This window comes from Strigops habroptila, chromosome 4 (assembly GCF_004027225.2).
Source record: "Strigops habroptila isolate Jane chromosome 4, bStrHab1.2.pri, whole genome shotgun sequence".
Taxonomy (NCBI): Eukaryota; Metazoa; Chordata; class Aves; order Psittaciformes; family Psittacidae; genus Strigops; species Strigops habroptila.
This window is the reverse complement of record NC_046358.1, coordinates 27,394,662-27,415,599: the sequence shown is the minus strand read 5'-3', so window position 1 is coordinate 27,415,599 and position 20,938 is coordinate 27,394,662. Positions and strand designations below refer to the sequence as shown.

General features: G+C 40.0%; 1 protein-coding gene and 1 long non-coding RNA gene across 2 annotated transcripts in view; both read right to left on the bottom strand.

The window, feature by feature from the left end:
• Positions 1-1,817: 1,817 nt before the first annotated feature.
• Positions 1,818-4,189, bottom strand: LOC115606123. Its single transcript, XR_003990820.1, has 2 exons — positions 3,941-4,189; positions 1,818-3,898 (listed from the first exon to the last, which is right to left on the bottom strand). It is a non-coding gene; the product is annotated as an uncharacterized LOC115606123 (long non-coding RNA).
• A 1,080-nt stretch (positions 4,190-5,269) lies between these two features.
• LOC115606377 overlaps positions 5,270-20,938 on the bottom strand; it is a 37,930-nt gene continuing 22,261 nt past the window's right edge. The window contains exons 7-10 of the mRNA XM_030482216.1: positions 8,303-8,960; positions 7,159-7,429; positions 6,374-6,521; positions 5,270-5,591 (exon numbers count right to left, since the gene is read on the bottom strand). Coding sequence (XP_030338076.1) covers positions 5,397-5,591; positions 6,374-6,521; positions 7,159-7,429; positions 8,303-8,960 — 1,272 coding nt within the window. The 3' untranslated portion in view covers positions 5,270-5,396. The remainder of the gene's footprint in view (positions 5,592-6,373; positions 6,522-7,158; positions 7,430-8,302; positions 8,961-20,938) is intronic.

Here is a 20,938-nt window from a genome sequence, read left to right as displayed (position 1 = left end):
AGCCTTTGGGATGTTGAGGATTCTGATAGGTCTCCAAGATGGTTTAATGCAACATTTCTCTTCCCCGTTTCAATGGAGGCAAAAGAAGAGAATGTGTGGTTGCCCTTAGCCTCTGAAGCTCACATTCTGGCAGGTCAACACAATCCCATTTCTATCAATGGCTTACAGTAGCATGCCTCCATGGACACTTCAGTATCGAGGCTGTACATACACAAGCTTTCTGTCATGATTGCTGCACCATCTGTACCATCTTGACAGCCTAGATACAGCTAGAAGTGCTGGAGCATATTTAGTTCTATTTGATGACTCTTCTCAGCCACCCTTGCCACACCTGTGAATATGTCAAGACTATGACACGCAGCACAATGACAGGCATGGGCATGAGGTAGTAATCTTTGGCTGGGGCAACTGAGGCCCAAAATGTCTTAAAATTTAACCTATAAGATTTACCAGAGGGATATAGCTCAGACTTAGAAGGTACAAGAACAGAAAATGAATTCAAGTTGCGCATTCTAGTATCTGTCCCTTGAATACGTGAGGTATGGTATGGCTTTTTTGATGGCTGAAGTATCTGCATCTGTGTGAACAGCATACCTAAATGAAGTCTAGGCATATGCCCACTTTCACATTCATATGCATTTTAGGACCCGCTTTTCATTATATCTTTCATCTCCCCTGTGCACAGACATTTTCTCTTGCTCCAAGATTCTTTCCTGGCTGCAATCAAAGTCTCTATGATGACTACAACACTTAGTGAATTATCTTATTTTATGTTGTTTTTTCCTTTCAAATATTTTCCTTCCATAGAGGACCACATCTTCCATGTGGTCTGTGTTTCCTACATGAGACATAGTAAACAATATAGCAACTTTTCCTTAATAACGTATTTGCACAAGTCTTCTTCAGACATTCCATATAAGCATCACATTGCTGTTAGCAGAAGTTTTCCAACCACAAAGAATACTTTCTTGCTAAGTATTAAATCATAAGTATTTTGTTTCCAGATGTCTTATGAAAAGAAACTGAACGCAATCAAAAATAAGAGAAGTAAAGACCCATTTGTATAAGTCAGGCTAATTTGCTTGTAATTAATTCATTTGCAAGGATAGGATTGAACTAAAAAGCTACTTTTGTCATGGAAATTGTCTTTCGCAAGAAGCTAGCAAAGTCATTTGCAGCAACATCAGTGCTGAGCTGACTTTGTATAACCGGGGCATTAATCATAAGGACATTTACATGAAAAGAATGAATTACAGTTTTCTTTAAAACTGTTAGTCTGAGGAACGCACAATTACCAAGTTATTTAAAAATAGGTTCTCTATTATATCTAGGACTGGGAACTTAGTAAAAGCTATTTCCAGATGAGTCTTTGCTGGCGAATAGTTTATAAGGAAGGGATGATATCACACATGTGCTCAGTTTAAATCTAATCAAAGCAACCCCATATGGGTAAGAACAGAGGTGCACTACTCAACGGGGAATATTAGATGGATGGGTAAGATTCAGAGGATGTGTTGCAGGACTTGGAGATACACAGCCCATGGTGGTCTTTATACTCCTTACCCTCTTGAGAACTTGCACTCATTCTAGTTCCCACCACAGTGAATATTTAGCTTTTGGAGAAACATTTGCATTTAAAAATGAGCTGGGTTGTGAGGCACTGAGACTGCCTTGTAGATACCATACAGGCACTACTGGTTCTCAGAACCCACAGACAAAAAGCACCCTGCCAGGAACTCTCCAAATCATCTGTTTTTTAAGAGCTTAGTGATTCTATGGTTGAAACGAGAGTCAGTAGAGGAAGAAGAATCTGCTACTTTTGTTGTACTGATTTTACTGAAACAGTTAGAATAGAGTTGGCTTACATCTGAGTGAATTCCTATTTCCTTGAAATAGTAGCAGCAATCAAGGGCTGAACAAATGACACAGCTGTGGGTAGAAGGCTGTGCCTATTTAAGGGCAAGTTGTCCAGATACCAGGGTTGAGGCTGAAATTGCATAGCTGAGAATAAGGAAGTCCACAGTACTGGTGGCATCAGAATAGCATGGCTTATGTGAGCATCTGGTGTTTCTGTGATTATCTGATTGCTTTGTGCCTTTTGGCATATAGTCAGATCCTTTCCTTACTGACGAAAGGTAAAATGCAGTGAACATGTACTGCGATCCCACTGCCTCATGGCTTGTGACAACATAGTGCATGGACACTGCCATGAGGCAAAGCAAACAGAGCTTTACTGACAGAAGATATCCCATCAGCAAACAGTGTCCCAGTGGACCATAAACAAGGTTAGATAGAACAACCTTACTGTCTTCCACATGGCTGAGAGGCTGCCAGGAAAAGTCTGGCACTTGGCTCTGCTAGGGCACAGCTAGGCTGACTTTCAGGGACCGAGTCCAGTGCATCCATTTTCCCTCACAGGGGTTCTCAGCTGAAATATGCTCTCTTTACAGAAGTTCTTTTCCTAATAGCTTCCTGTAAGCATGTCAGGTCATGGCCCACAGCAGGTCATGATGTTTATGGATGTTTATGATAGCGGGACACATACACCATTGTAAGCTGTATTATTGCCTTCTACTGACTGTCACTGCAGGAAAGTGAGGTGGATAGCACTTGGTAGGGTATACAGAAGCTCTATTTATCTTTCAGGGCTAGTTTGAATCCAGCTGTCCCATAGACTGAGAGAATGCATGTGTGGGATTAAGTTGTCCTAATCAGGTCTGATTTTGTTGTAGTGAGAGGTTAAAGGATGTTAATAAAATCGCCTAAAGATGAATGAAAGACATGTAAAAGACATGTGTTTACCACAGATAGGATGAATACACAGTCCCTAAATGAAAATTTTTGCTTACGTCTATCATATCCTTCCTTTCCTTCTCTATCATGAATACAACTAGACAGCATGAAGAGGAATGTTCCCTATCACACATTAAGACAGGCAAAAAGAACAAGAACAAATGATGCACGGCAGACCAACACAATTAGATTTTCTTGGAATTAAACCAAAATACCCTGGCTCCTCACAAAATCTTTGCAGAATTGTCCAGTTCCTAAAGAATATCATCAGGGCTATGCTGAAAGTAGCATCAGCCAGGTATGTTCAGTCCCCAGGCTCTATGGATCTCTATATTGTAAACTATAGGCATTTTTGTGCCTTTCATGTATGTATGGTACAAGACTAATTTATTTCTTGTCCTCCCCACATCCTCCTCTTCTAGAGAGATTTGAAACAATCCATCTTCCCTCTCCAGGTCCCTGCCATACCGCAGGCCAACCTGTTGGTATGGAGCATGAAGTTGCTCAGCTGGAGGACAACTGTGGAGATACCCTAATCTTGGTAGATACCTCCCAAACCCATCCAGCATTCAAAGATGCCCTGTTTGATACTTTTATCAGGAGCAGTCACCCCTCACACTCCAGTGTGAAACTCCCAGTGCAGCTCTCCTGCTGCAGTTCCTTGCCTCCACCCTCAAAAGCAAAGGCTTGAGAAGAGGATGGGGCAGGAAATTGTTTCATGTGTTATTTCCCAAAGACTCCACTCTGCCCTAGCAACTGTAAGATTTTTCTTAACCTCTTTCCCTTTAGCAACAGGCTGAGAACTTGTTTTTCTGCCACCCCATTCTGATTAAAATCTCACCATGCTACCTTCTAATCAGTGCTACACAGATTCATCAGGGTGCGATCTCACTGGAGCTGTTCCCAGCTTTTGTTGAGTTTGTACAACCACCGCAGAGCAGGCTGTCTCACACCACAGCAAGTTATCATTTATCTCAACTCTGTAAAAGCCGCTGCTTTGCACAAAGGCGTGGTATCTCCCAGTCCACTGAGTGATGGTATCTTGTCCCAGCAGAAGCAATAGCTCAGGGCTTCCGCTGAGTTCTTGCTGCTTGGAGCAAAGGGACTCATATAAAGCAGTAATCTCTGAGTTTCCTTGAGTCGGGACTCATATAAAGCAGTAGTCTCTGAGTTTCCTTGAGTCGGAAGCATACCCCCTGTAAACCAAACCTGTGCTACAAGCACTAATGGATCTCAATAAAGCACATCTGTGCATGATGGACCAAGTTTGAAAGGAAAAGTCAGAGATGGAGAGATGTCAGGGATGGGGAGCTTGTTTCTTCATTTGGGGCTTGCATCCCTCTTGCAGTGCTTGTAGCACGTTGCCAGGACCACTGTAGAAATGAGCAAGGTACATTCAGGACTACCATCTTCCCAGACACTAAACTCCACTTGTAAAAAAATTCATCCAGGATCAATATGCAATGACAAAAGTCCAAGCGGTGTAGTGAGAGAGCAACTGTCAAAGCAGGAGTCACCCTCTTCTTGAGACAGCAGCTGCACAATAGAGTTCAGCAAGGCTGAGCAGTGTGCCTCAGTGCTCCAGTGCAGTAAGAGTGGGTGATCTGCAGACCCACATCTGCAAGAGAGTGTTTATGTATTTCTTGAAAACAGGTTTTACCTAAGTAGGCACAAAAGGAGAGCATGCAAAGAATCACCATCTGCATATAAGAAAAGTTGAACTGATTTAACTGCCTTTGAAACATATTTTACAGGCACCCTGCTATGTTAATAAGACTGAATTAAAGTTTTTGTTGATTTTAAGAGATATATAGAATGACAGCAAAAGACTGGAGTCAGTCCTTAAGTGATGGATTTAAATAACAATGTTTATTTTATTCATCAGGCATAGCAATAATTCATGGGTAACATGATCGCACAATTCTTTGACAGTTTATGCCTAATGTCACTGTCTCTCAAAGTTTTTTGCTGACCCTATGAACTGCAAAAAGACACTTACAGTGACTGCTATAGCAAAATAAGTCTACTGTCTCAGGAATTATTTTTTTTTTGTCAATATTTTTTTAAGATGTCCTAGGCAAAGGTTTGGAACATGTGAGAAAGGATAGGTTGGTTAAGGGTAAACAGCAACAGCCTAGGCAGCAAAGAGCTGTGTAAGGAAGAAAGGACTCTGAAAGGACCAGCTCAGATGAATATTGATCATCAACAAGGCCTGGAAAAGACATACTAGAATTGCAAGGAACTTATTCTGGTTGTGATAAAGCTCTTTGTGAATAACCCGAAATTGAAAGCAATTTGGACAAAACTGCTTTTAAAAATAACAAGCATACTTTACAAAAAAAAAGTCTTCCTAGGAAAATATGGAAAACATATTAATAACTTGAATTACTCCATTGGGGAAAATGTTACATTTAAAAACTGCCAATTGCTGAGAGTTTTTTCCACTTTTTTTTTTTTTCTTATCGATTTGATAAGGTAATTCCTCATTTACTCTGAATATCCCTCAATCAGAGAGTAGTTAGTAGCACTAACTAGCCTGCATGTGCAAACCCTGTAGCCATTATAACTCATGCCAAATCACAGTATGACAAATAATTCAGCAATTATTTCTTAGTAGGATCGACAATTTTCCCCAGGAAAAGTGTGGTGTGGGTTTCTTTGTCAGAAATCAAGATAATAAAAGGCCTGTTAAATTTGATGGTAACAGAAGGATGGAGAACTCTGGTAAGGATTACTGATGTGGCTCCTGCAGCCCCAGTTCCAGCCTCGTCAACTTCCAGCAGGGCTTTGTGAACTGCCTGCAAGAAAAAGGAGCAAACACTGTGTTGTATGTATGGGACAGCAAGCAGGAAGTGAAGATAAACTCTCTTTTTATGGAATATTTAGGAGAAGAGTGCTAAAATCCAGTGGACCAAACTTTCTTGTATAGTTTGGAGATAGGCAGTCTCCAACAGCCTGCAACAGGAGTGTTTCCCATGTCAGGACTGAATGGGGAGGTACAAAAATAAAACCACACATACTGTAAATGCAGCCTCACGAGTGCTATATAGAAGGGTCTAATAACAGTCCATTTCTCTGTTATTCCAACAAGGTTAATGGAAGACTGCTATTTAAATGCTGATACAGGGGCAATATTTGTCATCTTTGCCACATTAACTTAATCGTAACTTAAACTGACATGGTGAAATTCTGCTACTGCAAAGTGAAAGTTTCCTGGAAACTCTGAGAATATTAAAAAATTAGGTATAAATCAATACAAATATCATGATATACTCCTCATTTATAATTTTCTTGACACAATCTCATGTAAACAATCATATTCCAGTGCCAAGAAAAAATTTAAAATCTTGCCCAACTTTTCCATGTACTCAATATCAAGCCTTTTAATAGCAATATTAACTAATATAAAGGTGGGACAGCAGGCCCTCTCTGTAGAAAAGCACAATTACTAAGCAAGCCCCAACACACCCTTGTGAGTTTTACTTATAACTTCCGTAGGACAAGGAGGGAAAGCAAGGCTTTAAAAACCCCAGATCCAGAGCAACCAACCACGGCTCCATCACCAGCTCTGTTGACTTACTTCTGAAACCTGAAGATTATGGCTGCCACTAATTCCAGACAGATCAGCATTACTAGAGAATACTTCAGTAATGCCCATTTCCTTGAACAGGTTTTTAAGATCATAAGATCCACTAATAGAAATCTTTGGTAACTGCAGATCTAATCTCCTGTTGAACAAAGAAAACAAAACAGCAGTGAAGCGTTACAGCATTGTTTCAGGCACCAGGGTGGATAGTATGCAATACAGTGACACTTGAAAGCATTCTCTTGATTGCTAATTTGTTTGATGGTAACATTTGTACTCCCTGAGCAATTTTGGCATCCAGAGAGATGTGCCATCTTCTTGTACCTACATTCTGTCTTTGATTTTGGAAAGAGAAACTAATTTCATTCTTTCATTCCGGTGCCATATACACAGCTAGCAGAGTGTTGTGGCTAGAGGGCTATACAGAATAAGCAGACCAACTGTGGAAAGGCTAAGTGAAGGGAAAAGGAGGATAAAATCTAAGACCCAGTGAAGCAAACAAACTATGTCATCACCATGAAAGAAGAGGTATGGTAGCCAAAAGGTAGCCAAGCAAGACTTCAGGCAGTTGTTGCAATGTTGTGTCCCCTTGTGTCAGGTCGGAGAGCCTGCAGTTTCTTATCAATTATGCTCTGCTCTGACTCATCTTAGGAATCACTTAAAGCCCTGCTTTATGAAATCAGGACTTTATATCCAGGAGGAAGCAATCTCAAATTAACACTTTCTCTTAAAAATAATGATGTGTCCTCAAATATAGTAACCTATCCATCTAGAGTTACCTGGTCACGAGTTTGTTATCCCATTTACAAACAGTTTCCTTGGACAGAGCATCTTCCACTTGCTTCATCTTTCCATCATCAGGCAGAATAAGCAATGCTCGTGTAGTACCTTGGTAAGGCAGCTCTACCACCTCACAAGAGAGCTCCTTGTCATAGTAACTGTCATAGTTACTGTCACGCTGCATCATGTTGACTCTAACAGATGCATTTGTGTTCACAAAAAAATCATCCTCATGTGTACGCAAAGGATCAAAATACTTTGTCCAGGCAGCTAATGGGGGAAAAGAGAAGATGTTGGACTCAAACACATGAAGATCATAAAGAATGGCTGATATGAATCAGACCAACTTAAATGTAGGATGCTGGGGGGCTGTTTATGGGAGAACAGGATTGCTAAATCACTTCAATCTCCTGCATAACAAACAATAAAGCATTTTAGCTCTGCACTATGTTCAGCCTATTTAGTGTGAGTATATCCTGTCTTGCTGAAAAACAGCCAAAGGTTGATGAGGACCAATTGGGAGAGTCCTGCTTCCACTGTAGCCATATGTTTCCATCACTTATGCCTTTTATGTTATTCAAATTCAACCACTTAAACATCCACCCACAGGATCTTGTTATGCCTTTCCTGTTAGGCTGTACCCCATGCAAGCTGACTGCACTCAGCTTGGTGAGGAATTCATCAGCGGAATAAAGGATCCTAACATTCAAGCGGGGCTGTGTCCCAAGTTTTCATGCAGTTTACCTAGTAAATCCACCATAATACTGGGGACCCTGGAAGTGCAAGAATGTCAGTCCACGAAGTGCAATTGGCACATACAGTCAGCACAGAGATCTTTGAAACATCTCTAGTCATTTTGTCCTCAGGCCAGCAAGACTGCATGCAGTGGATCCCTGTCTTTGAGGCAGTCCACTAGAGAGGACTTCTTTGTCCACAGCTTTCAGGCAAACTGGGCCAAAATCAAGCAACCAATATTTCTCAACAGATACCCTGCTTTTGGCTAGGTCTAATCTTCACTTTGAAGGTCCTGCAAAGTTTAACTGTTTCCTAAATAGTCACTCTGCTAATAAACCATCAAGAGTTCCCTACAATTTTTGTTTTGCATCAAAATCTTCTATTGGAATATTATGTTAAACATTTTACCTTTAAAATAAATGTAGTTTACAAGAACCAATACAGTACTTGGATCAAGATGACCAATTAATTCAGGAATTTTCCCCTTGGTCTGCTCCTTTACATATTTATTGATGTGTTTCTTAGCTTCTTCTGGTTTATGGAAATTGCTAGAAAAAAATTCTGCATCATAAAATTGTTTGGTATTTTGTAAAAATGTCTCCTGTGGTTCATAACCAGTAGCTGTAAAAAGGGCATTCCCTATATTTAATGTAATGTTAACATCGGTACAGTTCAGTACTGCCAAAACTTTGCAAAAACTTTCATGTATATTATGTATGCCAGTCTCAGTCAGATCATCAAAGCCCAGGCCTTCAAAAATCTGGGACAGGGTAGTTGACTGAGCACCAACAGCCAGCATGGCAAAAGCAGTGGAGATGCTCATGGGAGAAAAGAAAATATTTTTATCAGCTTCTTTTGATATAGCCTGCTTGTAAAATCTAAATACAAAATCTGCATAGTTAGAGCTTTTCTTGTCACAGTTATGTATTAACAAATTTTCTGTTCCATCATTCAGATTAGTATTATTGACTTCATGGCAAATGTCTTCACAGTGGCAATGGGTTACAGCACAAAGAACAGCAAGGAGTAAACACAGGCACTGGAGATACTTCATCTTCTTTTCAAATTATTCTGTCACAAAATAAACAGTCATTAGATGAGCAGATGGTAATGATGAGCTTGGTAGTAAGAAATAATGAATAGTTTGCTAGCATAAATATCATACAGTGCAACTGTAAAGATCTAATGCATATGCGATAGTTAAAGTTTCCATGGACACAATGTCAAATGTCATTGATAAATTCAAACAAATTATAAATTATAATGTCAGACATGATAAAACCGTAATATTCCATTCTAACTGCCCTGAAAAGGCAAATCTTGTCTTCATTAGCAATGAAATTATAGAGCCAAAATCCATATTATTCTCTATTAACAATGACATTTTCTTCCTGGATTACTGTCTTCTATAGGGTACATCAAAACAAGTAAAGTCAAAACACAAGGTAAGAGAGGTGTGGGTTTCAAAGACACCAAATACTCCACAGCACCTGCCCAAATACAATTTGGTAAATGTGAGGAAATGTGAGGAGCACATTTCTCTCTGGAAGTGGGATAAATTCCCTCACTTTCATCAAGACAGCAGCACATGGACTGTCATGGACTACCCAGTGCTTGTTAAATTCACACCCCTGTTTATTTCATGGTTACTTACTCACATGGCCAGTCATTGGCCACTGCTTATAGATGATAGATGAAAGTCATCTATATAAACTTCATGAAAAAATTTGAGGCAAAATGTGGAGCACCCTGTGCCGTGGCAGCATGGCACTCAGAAGTGAGCATAAAGACACGTGGGAAGCACCAGTTTGCACCAGGTAATGAGGTGCATGTGTGGAATAAAGGGACCCTCCTTTTGGGGAAACTCAACAAGTGTTTGTAACTTGTTAAGTGGTGTTTTGCCTCTCACCATGGATTAACCTGTGTGGGATGTGTGGCTTCCTCTAGACATACAGGAAGGACCTGGGTGCACGAGGAAAAGAGAAGCACAGATCCCATCTGGAAATCAATGGACGCTCACATTAATCCTCTTGGAGATGACAAGTTTCTTCATTATGCTAGTTTTCCTAATGTTAACATGATGTAGTTCACATAAAAGCCACCTGCCCTCCACGGGAGCTGGAACAAGTCTCTGGTTTACTCAATTCAGTTCCCTGCTATTCTGGGGAAGTTTCTCATACAAACCCTCTTCAGAAATGTACCAAGCTATCTATGAAAATAAGTTTTTTGCCCCTGCAGCTTCTGCATGAAAACATTTCTAGAACTTTCCTACTGTTATGGCTCCTATTTTTATGGTTTCCAACCAATGCAACCTGTTTGTATCCTTCTCTTCCAGGAATGCATTTTCCCATGTCTTGCCAAGGGGAAGTTCTCACGGTCTCATATTCCTTTCCAGATGTGAAAGATGACTGTACCTACTATCTAAACAAGATTTAGGTAGAGTTTCTGAGGGCAGCCCAAGTTCCAGGATTCTTGGTGATTAACCAGTTGCTTAATTTTTTTATTGGCATGGTGGTCTTGTTTTTATAGCAAATGTATACATTAGCTGTGTGTTCTCATATTTGCTAGGATTTGAGTATGTTGAGTGTGGTAATGCTAAATTTTAATTTCTTTAAACCAAAAGACATAGTATGGCCCTAGGTGAGAATTTAATTCAGCTATTTGCATCTCTTTTAAGCAGAACTCTCCCTGTTCCTTCCAGCTAAAATCCCCAAAACCTTACGTACTGTGAACAAATGAAGTAACCATGTACCATGTAGTACAGTACAGTTTAAAAAGTACTTCCTGTTCAACATTTCATAGACTGTTTTTCTCTAGTTATCTGAGATATTACACACTTAAGTGAAAAAGCAGATAATTTTTGTCTGTCCATGACCACTTCCTGTGTCCAAACAGAGCTAAGCCTGAATTTCAAAGAATTTCTGAAGCAGAGAATATGGATTTTCTGCAGCAAGCTTACATTAGGCCTGGCTTTGTTTTTAACTTCTACAATAACAGATCAGTTAAAAATTTCTCTTATTATCACAGCTCTCTACAGAAATATTGAAGAAGTACTTCTACCAGAAGCTGGAGAACACTGAATATTGTCATTAAGTTTTCCCTACATATTTTTCCCATTCTCTAAAGTAATGTTAATCACATTAATTTCAACATTTCAAAACTAGACAATTTCAACCACAAATTTTTTTTTTTTTTTTGTTACCATTTCAAAGTGGAAGAAACTAGAAAGGCTTTATTGAATCTGGGCTATATTTTTTATATGAAAATTGGAAATTTAGAAAATAATTCTCTGCAGAATGACAGATTAGTTTTTCTATGGGAATAAAAGGGGTAATTAAATTTAAATTGTGACCTTCCACCCACCCCCTGCACTCAGCCCAGCCCTAATTAGAGAGCCTGGCCTTAGCAATTCAATAGTTTTATACATTAAGTCATCAGAAGAGTTTATAAATTGGCTCTAGTTGTTCAGTCACTAGTGGGATTATGCTAATTTTGAGTCACTGTGAAGGCTGTTTCCAACCTAAAAGGTGATTTCATCAGTATTCTGCTTTAACAACTACTTAATAAGTTCCCGTGACTTCAAAGGTTATTTTATTCTAATTTCAGGCTAAGCATACTCCCCTTGAACAGCAGGTCCCGCTGGTCCCTTGCATGCTTGCTTGATTAATATTTCATTGCAACATCTGCACACAACCAGTCATGAGCAGACAAATGAAATTAACCTAACATGAAAATTCTACTGGCAGCAGAAAGCATCATTTACTAGTCTCAAAGAAAAATGCATGTGTAGTACTTACTTACAAAATCAGAAGCCCTGCTGCTGACCTTCAGCTGACCATGCTCTTCTCCAAACTGTTACTTATACTGCTACATCATCTTCTGCTTAATTTACATTGTTAAACATTAAACAGGCCTGATAAAAATTAAAAAAAAAAAAGGAGGAAACAGAGCAAATATTGATGAAATAGGGTTTCTGAGGATCATCTCTGCAATTCAGCCAATGTAGCTGACAATTTTCAGCCTTTTGAACAGTAGCTGTGACTTTCTGTCTATTGCCAACGACCATGTGGAGGAGCTCAATGCAAACCGTTGTGTAATTAGGACCCTACTCTAAACCAGGAGGTTGTGCTTGGAACCAGTGGAAACAGATGTTAACTCTTGGTGCCAGAAGTCAGACTTTCTGTGCTGTGCTGAAACACACATGGAGCTGACAACCACACATGAGAGCGGCTAAGCACTCTGTCAAAGTCTGACCAGAGCCTGATCCTCAGCTTGAATAGGGACTCTGAACTAATTTGTCTGTACCTTCTCTATCTGACTGTAATTGCATGCCATTGAAAGGATATGTAATAGACATGCTTCCCTGACAGGTTTCCTACTCTGATGTGGTCCCTTCATATATCTCAGTTCTGTGTACATCTGAGTTACTGCCTTGGGCAGGTGGTAGGAATACCAGTAGCAAGGTGTTTTCTCTGCCTCCACACATGCACATACCACATGTGTACACACACTTCTTCTTGTCTGTCTGACACGTAATTAAACTGTTGGAATGAGAAGATTACTACCTGTTTCTATTAACTTTTGCATTAGAAATAGAATGCTGGTGGATCAAGCTGACTGAATTTTTCCAGGTAACAGCAAAGACCATGATTGAGTGATGACTTGAAATACATTTCCTCATATGTGACGATTCTTCTTCCTTCGTACTTGTTTACTCACATGTGTAATTTTGTCATTACAAACAGATAAACATGGAGACAGAGCATAGATAAACCTTGTCTTGACACTCCCCTTCTTTGTTTTCCTCTGGGTTTTTTTTTCCTTTCCTTTTTACTTGTTCCTTCTAATTCTGGCTATAAAAGGTCACAAACACAGAGATTATTTTACTAACTAAAGCCTAGGCAAATGACAGGTCATGATGGTCAAGGACGAACTGTGTTACAAAATGGTTATAAGCCTCTTGTTTTCTTTCCCATTTGTGAGGCCTTTTAATTACTGTTTTGTTTTTAATAATGTTAAGCTACACTTTAACAAGGCATTTCCCTAGCATTTCATTATAGCAGCAGCAATAAGGTGCTACGCCAGCTTTTAAACTAAAACAGTGAACAGATGCATGCGTGCCATGCGTACCACACATTGCCACAAGCCACTTACAGTCCCACCTCTCTACTGACTACAATTTAAACTCTAAAACTATGTTATGAAACCACATTAACTAAATTCGTACTGATCATTCATCTACTGAACGAGATCTTGCTTCTCTACTACTTATTTTTAATAAAAGTCCAGAATATTGAAATAATGAAACGGGTCTACATTACCCAAGTCTATGTTATTGCTGTGTGCTTCATGTGGGTCGGTATCTATGCCACACCCCAATTCACATTTTTACTTATTTAGAATAGACCTGTATAATATTTCACACCTTTACCAACATCTTGCAAACAGCTTCCTGCTAGTTTGTTTTGTTTTAAACAAATTATTCTGAAGCATGTTTAAAAAGATCTTGATTAACCAGTGGCTGGTATATTCAATGACAACAGAACCATTCAACTTTTTCAGTGTTTTTATTGTGCTTCCACACCTCAGGTAAGGAATTGTTGTTTTCATGTCAATTTAGCAACAACAATAGCTGTTCTGGGATTATGGCTCACAGGCACACAGGTTACTTCAAATATAAAAAAATCTTTATCCCTATAGACCTATTATATTATAAGTAACACAAACATTTGTAAGTATAAAAGACATAGACCACAAATACATTGACATAGCAGGAATATGAAGGAAATGGAGTGTGGAATTAGGAAGCAAATGGATATTGTCTTCCTCTCCCTTCCTCCCCGATACTTATCTAGCGACGAGAACATTCACAAAGAGAGGAAAGTTCTGTTCACAGAACTGTTTTTCATTTGAAATAGCATCACTAGTATGAACTAAGCAGGGAGCAAGGACTAAAGTAAAAAAAAAAAAAAATATGCTACACTAATGGCAATGACCAATAGTAAACACTCATCGCCATTTTTTGGTTGGAAAACCAGTGCCAGTTACAAATTACCTACTAAAATATAGCAGATGGTTTACATGTAAGGTGCACCAATAACAACTAAAACTTCTACTGCCGCTTCAGAAGAGTGCAGGTTGGCAGGTAAGACACAGGACCTACAGCAGACTTGAGCCCTCCTGAAAAAGGGGCAGGACAGTAGGCAGGTTGTCTTTTAGGCAGGTAGGCAGGTGGTAAATAAAATAAACCTTTATTTACCACCCAGAATATTTCAAAAGGCATATTTTTCATCATGTCTTCATGTAACAGCTTCACCACTGAGTTTCTTTTCAGACTTGAGTATTTCTGCAATACTAATATTAGTAACAAAATAGCTTTTGGAGATTTTTATATCAATGATTTCCAGTAGAGATCTTGTGAAAGAACAGTACGCGTTCCATCTCCTTTTCCTTCTAACCCTCTAGATAGTTGACAAAATAACTATGTTGCAATCTTATTGACTACAAAGACCTCCAAGAATATTTTCCATTGCCCAAATCCTGAGCAGGATACTGGAATGACTTCAGGATGGGGTGGACTGCCTGATGAGAGAACCACTGGGTTGAAAATTCAGGATAGCTCTGTTGAGTACCTCAGCTTTGACTTTGGGAACATCACTAACACTGTCTGATGGGCTTCAGTTTTTTCATCTGTAGGACACGTCTAACTTCCTCATTGAGATAAGATGATGTGAAAATGAAAAGTTACTTTCAATGGCCTCGAGCATCATTTTAGTTCTTTATTGAGTTTAATGAAGACAGGATTATTTTTTATCAATTTGATACCATAGCAACTCCCTCAGTAATACTGACACACAATTTGAAAATCTGTGGTCTGCAGGATGCAGCTTTACACCACTTCAAAGTGAAATTGGAAATGTTCCTCAGTTGCAAGCCTCCACAAAAAGTCCTCTGGACTTTGCAGAAAGTGTCTTCTTTCCTGGTGTGCTTAGCTCCTGTATCCAAGAGGTGCTAGCTACATAGGTACATTACGGCATGGGGAGAGGTGAGTAAGCACACATATATTGCAAGTATTAATAATCGGCATGCTCCACATGACACTGCCCAAGCCAACAGTTTTACCAGAATTTTTTGCTTTCATGACTAGCAAATGCAAACATCTGTTGCCAGTAATTCAACACAAGAATCTTGAACAGGAAAACAGAGAAGGATAAGATCATTGTGCTCACTAGAAAGTTCTTCTTCACCCTCCAGTTTCACCCAAGCACCATGCCAGCAGTTGTCATTTCACCTGACCCTCTTCATCTACTGCCAGTCCTTGTCTTGTGCTTTTGAAATCATACTGTTTACCAAAAGGAAGGCATCTGAATCCTGCTCTGACTGTTTAAATAAAGAAAGGAAGGATGATCATCCTCAGTGGATAGCTATAAGCAGACAGGAAGCTAACTTTATACAAAGTGAACCTGTGACTGAGCTGGGAAGGGAAGCAGAAACTCCCAAGTCCCAGCCCAATGCTGTGTAACTACTGGCCCATCCTTCTTTCTTAATAATGTTCTTGCATTAAAGAAAGAAAGAAATAAATTAATCAATTAATTATGGGTTTCCTGCAGCAATATAGTACTTAAAATTGTAATAAATGTGTGTCTATACAACATGAAAATATAGTTAACAAGAATCATCCCAATGAGTAATTCAAGACTTAAGCAACTAACATTATTTTGAAAGCCTTCATTAAAAAGTTCTTCTTCACCTTCCCATTTGGTCCACTGACCCTACTATCTGGGACCATCCCGTGTATTGCTTCCTTTACCTCCTCTGTACTGAGCGATACCGAATCGAGTGCCTACCTTTAATCACACATCTGATCCAGTAAGGCTGATCAAAGTGGATTGAAGTAAACAGTAGTGACATTATTCTGTGACTCAGAAGCTCAGCTGCCCAAGCACACGATATAGATTTTGGCTAATGCTCAAAGGAAGGACCCAGAAAGTGGTCTTGCAAGCCACGAAGGCAATTTACATTATTAGTCCTTGTCAGACTCTCTCCTTTACAGAGAACAGCTCTGTTGAAAATGAGGGTACAAACACAGGAGTCCACCAGGGAACAAATACAGAAGGGAAGCAGGTCCCAATTTTATTTTGAATGGACATAGTGTAGATTAAGCTTTGTTCTGGCCACTACTTTTAACTATGCTGGGAGAAGATTTAGGCCAACATTGCATGACTTTTAAAAGTCCTATCCTAGATCAACATGCAGACAAGTAAAAAAGCCATTTTCCTCTGTAATCAGCCATTACACAAGCATCTCAAATTTGTTAGTTTTAAAAGAAAACTGTTGGATTTCTGACTATTTCAGTACACATCTAAACTTCCCTATCCCAAACTGGGCAATACTCTGTCTAGTACCTCCTACATAGTGATAACTGCTCTGACATTCTTTTCCTGCCTTTCTTCACACCATCCACAGTCACATGCAGACCACTCTCATCTCCTTGGCACACCATGCCTCTACCCCCTACTCCCTCCATCAGTTTGGAGAGCAATGGCAGGTACAGCCTGTTGAAGGATCATGGAGAAAGGCATTCTTTAAGGAGTCACAGCAAGATCCTTCATCAAAAGTCAACCTCTCGGGACTGGGGAAAGCCCAGGCTGATTTTCACAGAATACCCAGGTGTCTTCTTCCACAGGGCAGCAAAACATTATGGTACTCTAGGGCTGGGGTCAGCCGTAGAGAGCAAAAAGGTTAATCAGGTCACAGGACCTTCTAGGTGGCAATGTCCTGATCTCAGGTTCATTGATCTGCCAGTGAGAGTTGGGGTTTTTTTTCTTTGATGATGCAATGTTTTTAAATTAATGCCTTTGGTAGAACTCAGGTGGGTGGAGATTAAGAAAACCGGTTTGAACTGGTCTCCAGCCTTTGTGAATGCTCCAACTCTCATCCTAATAATGATTGAATTAATCTCTTAACAAACGCGTTTGTTTTTCTAATTCGCCTCCACACTCATAATTACTATAACTCCAAACCCAACACCCAAATATTACAGCACAGATGACATTTAGCATCCCATGCTCTTTGGAACTCTGAACTATTGAGATCCTTCCCGAGGTAAACTGTGAAGCACAATGACTCTCACCAGAAAGAAAATCCTTCAAGCCAGGACTGAATCTGAGACGAATCAGTCTCCAAAGGAGGCATTTTTTTACCAGCACATTCTACACACATTTCCCTTCATATTTTACTGTAAACCCAGTTCTTTCTGCTACTGTTCCATGAGCACTCAGTGTAGAGCCAAAGCTACAAAGTCCATGAATCCTTTGGCCTGGGGGTCCCTGCTTCATCTTTGATGTTAGCAGGCTTACAGCTGAATGACAACTTCAGCGTTGCATTACTTACTAACTACTTTACAAAGGTTTGCTTCATTTTCAAATAGAAATAATGAAAATATTCCGCATAAACTTTTATTTTAAAAGATGCTATCAAGTGATAAACTTTCCCACCATTTATCCATAAAATGGAAGAAAATTTCAAAACCACTTTCCAGAAAATTGTCCAGATTTTAAATTTTTGTCACAACTTCAGAAAATTCAGTGTCTTGAAATTTCTCTTGGGAGGGGAATATCATTTAATGGATGGGAAGATAATACCAATATGGTACTATGGACATTATCTAAAAGCTATTGTAGAAAAAGACTAACTGGAAAGAAAGTAATTGTTTACAGTAATGTTTAGATCAAGCACCTGTTTCTTCAATTCATGATGGAAAAAACTTCTACATCAGTTGTAGGGGACCTGAACAATGAGGAAGTCATTATTTTGCTACTCAAAATTTTATTTTAAGTTGCCTTTTTTCATGGACTAAACCCAGATTTGTCATATACCGTGAGGTCACAAATGTAGAGGAAGAATAGCTTAGAATTGGTACACTGAGAGCTAATTCACATTAAAAAAAAAAAAAAAATTAAACAGGAAAGTTTGGTATGAATCTCATGGGAAAAACTGGCTAGTAATGAGATATCTCCATTAAAAAAGAAAAATATATTCAATAGAGAAATAAAAAAAAACATGCTACAAACATTAAATAAGAGCTACGATAGACATGGTTAGAGTCTTCATGAAGGTTCACTGTTAAATAGCTAGGCACTCATGTGATTGTAAAAAACATGATCAATGATTGTAAAAAGACCAAAACTGCAAATAAACATACAAATGTAAATTCACCTACTTTAATCATTCAAAGCATGATTAAAGACCCTTGTAAACCAACCAAAAGAACATAATTCTTTTTTTATAACGAATGCTTCTAAACTACTGAGTCATGTAGGTTGACTCTGATTTTTTAGATACTTCCCACTGAACCACTGAGCTGATAGAAGTGTTGCTGTTAATTGAGGAAATAAAAATGCTCTTAACTGCCAGTCCCATACTGTTGTTTTAGACACCCTCAGGCATAGCAAAAGGAAATAAACACTTCGGCTTTGCCTCTGAGTTGGGCCCATAGATTCACAGTAAATGTAGAGATAACATTATCCTATAAGCCATATAAGATGGACACACTTAGCTTAAAGTAAAGATTCATCTAGTTCAGTATCCAGAGCTGCACATAGTGTATACAGTGTGGGCATACCATGGTACGGGGGTACACTGACGTTTCCTTTCTTTCTCTTCTTCTCTTTGTATCTTCCACTGCTTAGTTTCTTTTTTCACCAGTACTGAGCATGGAGATGACATATTCAGTGGCCTATCCAGCATCATTGCAAAATCTATATCCTGAGTAGCAATGCCAAACTTAAGACACCACAATAACATATATAAAGCTAGGGCTTCATTTGTCCTATGCTTTCCTTTATGGTTATTGGCAGCGATTTTCTTTTGCCATTTTATCAGACAGTCACTGAGTACCATGAGATCCTTACCCATGAACAAAATGGAACCACCAGAAAAATGTGTCATGTCACGGTTCATTAAAGTCCCACCTAATCTCTTTCTCTGAATAACACATGCATGAACTTATTGCTTATAAAAGGTCTTCTCTCCATACTCATTTAGGGGTTTTTGAGATCCTTCTTTGAGGAATCTTATCTTTTTTATGAACTATATGACATATATCAATCAAACCATGGGAATCTTCACACATACTAACTCTTTAAAAGAATCATTTGGTAAAGGATGCTGGCTACAGCTGCAAAAAAAAAATAAAAAATGCCTGCCTCTATATTTTAACAACAAAAGGAGGGCTAAGGAAACATACTGCCAAAGGATTAGGAAAAGGATGAGGAATTTAATGCTTTCTTTGCCTCAGCCTTTAGCAGTAAGACCAGTGGTACTCGTGGTACCCAAACCAGTAAGCTCAATGACGGAGATTGGAATGAAGTCCTCATAATCCAAGGGAAATGGTCAGTGCTTGCTACACCGCTTAGACACACGCAAGCCTGTGGGGCCCAATTGGATCCACCCAAAGGTCTAAGGGAGCTGGCAGGAGTGCTCACCAGCCACTTTCAATCATTTATCAACAGTCCCGGCTAACCAAGGAGGTCCCAGTTGACTGGAGGTTACCAAATGTGATGCCCATCTACAAGAAGGGCCAAAAGAAAGACATCGGTACTACAGACCTGTCAGTCTGACCTTAGCGCTGTAAAGGTTATGGAGCAGATCACCTTGAGTGCCATCACACGGCACGTACAGGACAAGCAGGTGATCAGGCTCAGTCAGCATGGGTTTATGAAAGGCAGGTCCTGCTTGACTAACCTGATCTCCTTCTATGACAAGGTGACCCGCTTAGTGGATGAGGGAAAGGCTGTGGAAGTTGTCTACCTGGACTTCAGTAAAGCCTTTGACACCGTTTCCCACAGCATTCTCCTGGAGAAACTGGCTGCCCATGGCTTGGACAGGCATCCTCTTCACTGGGTAAACAACTGGCTGGATGGCCAGGCACAAAGCATGGTGGTGAATGGAGTTAAATCCAGTTGGTGGCCGGTCACAAGTGCTGTTCCCCTGGGCTCACTACTGGGGACAGCTTTCTTTAATATCTTTATCAATGGTCTGGACAAGGGGATCGAGTGCACCCTCAGTCAGTTTGCAGACGACATCAAGCTGGGTGGGAGTGTTGATCTGCTGGAGGGTAGAAAGGCTTTGCAGAGGGATCGGAACAGGCTGGATCGGTGGGCCAAGGCCAACTGTATGAGGTTCAACAAGGCGATGTGCCAGGTTCTGCACTTCGGTGACAACAACCCCATGCAATGCTACAGGCTTGGGGAAGAGTGGCTGGAAAGCTGCTTGGTGGAAAAAGACCTGGGGGTGTTGGTCAAGAGCTGGATGAAGATGAGCCAGCTTGTGCCCAGGTGGCCAAGAAGGCCAACAGCATCCTGGCTGTATCAGAAATAGTGTGGCCAGCAGGGCCAGGACAATGATTGTCTCCCTGTACTTGGCACTGGTGAGGCCGCACCTCGAATCCTGTGTTCACTTCTGGGCCGCTCACTGCAAGAGAGACATTGAGGTGCTGCAGAGTGTCCAAACAAGGTCAGCAAAGCTACTGAAGGGTCTAGAGCACAAGTACTATGAGGAGTGGCTGAGGGAACTGGGGTTGTTTAGTCTGGAGAAGAGGAGGCTAAGGGGGGACCTTATTGCTCTCTACAACTACTTGAGAGGAGATTGCAGCAAGGGAGGTGTTGGTCTCTTCTCCCAGCTAACAAGCAATAGGACAAGAGGAAAGGGCCTTAAGCAGCACTAGGGGAGGTTTAGGTGGGATTAGTGGAAAAATTTCTTCACCAAAAGGGATATCGAGCATTGGAACAGGCTTCCCAGGGAAGTGGCTGAGTCACCATCCTAGAAGTATTTAGAAGACTTGTAGATGTGGCACTTTGAGATACAGTTTAGTGGTGGGACTTGATGATCTTTAAGGTCTTTTACAATGTCAACGATTCTATGATTCTATGAAAGTCATGTTGGTCTTTTGGTATTTTTCATACTTACCCATATAACTACAAATTCTACAGTTTTCAAAATACCATCAGTTTCCAAAATACCAAAGCTGGACTAACTGTTCTG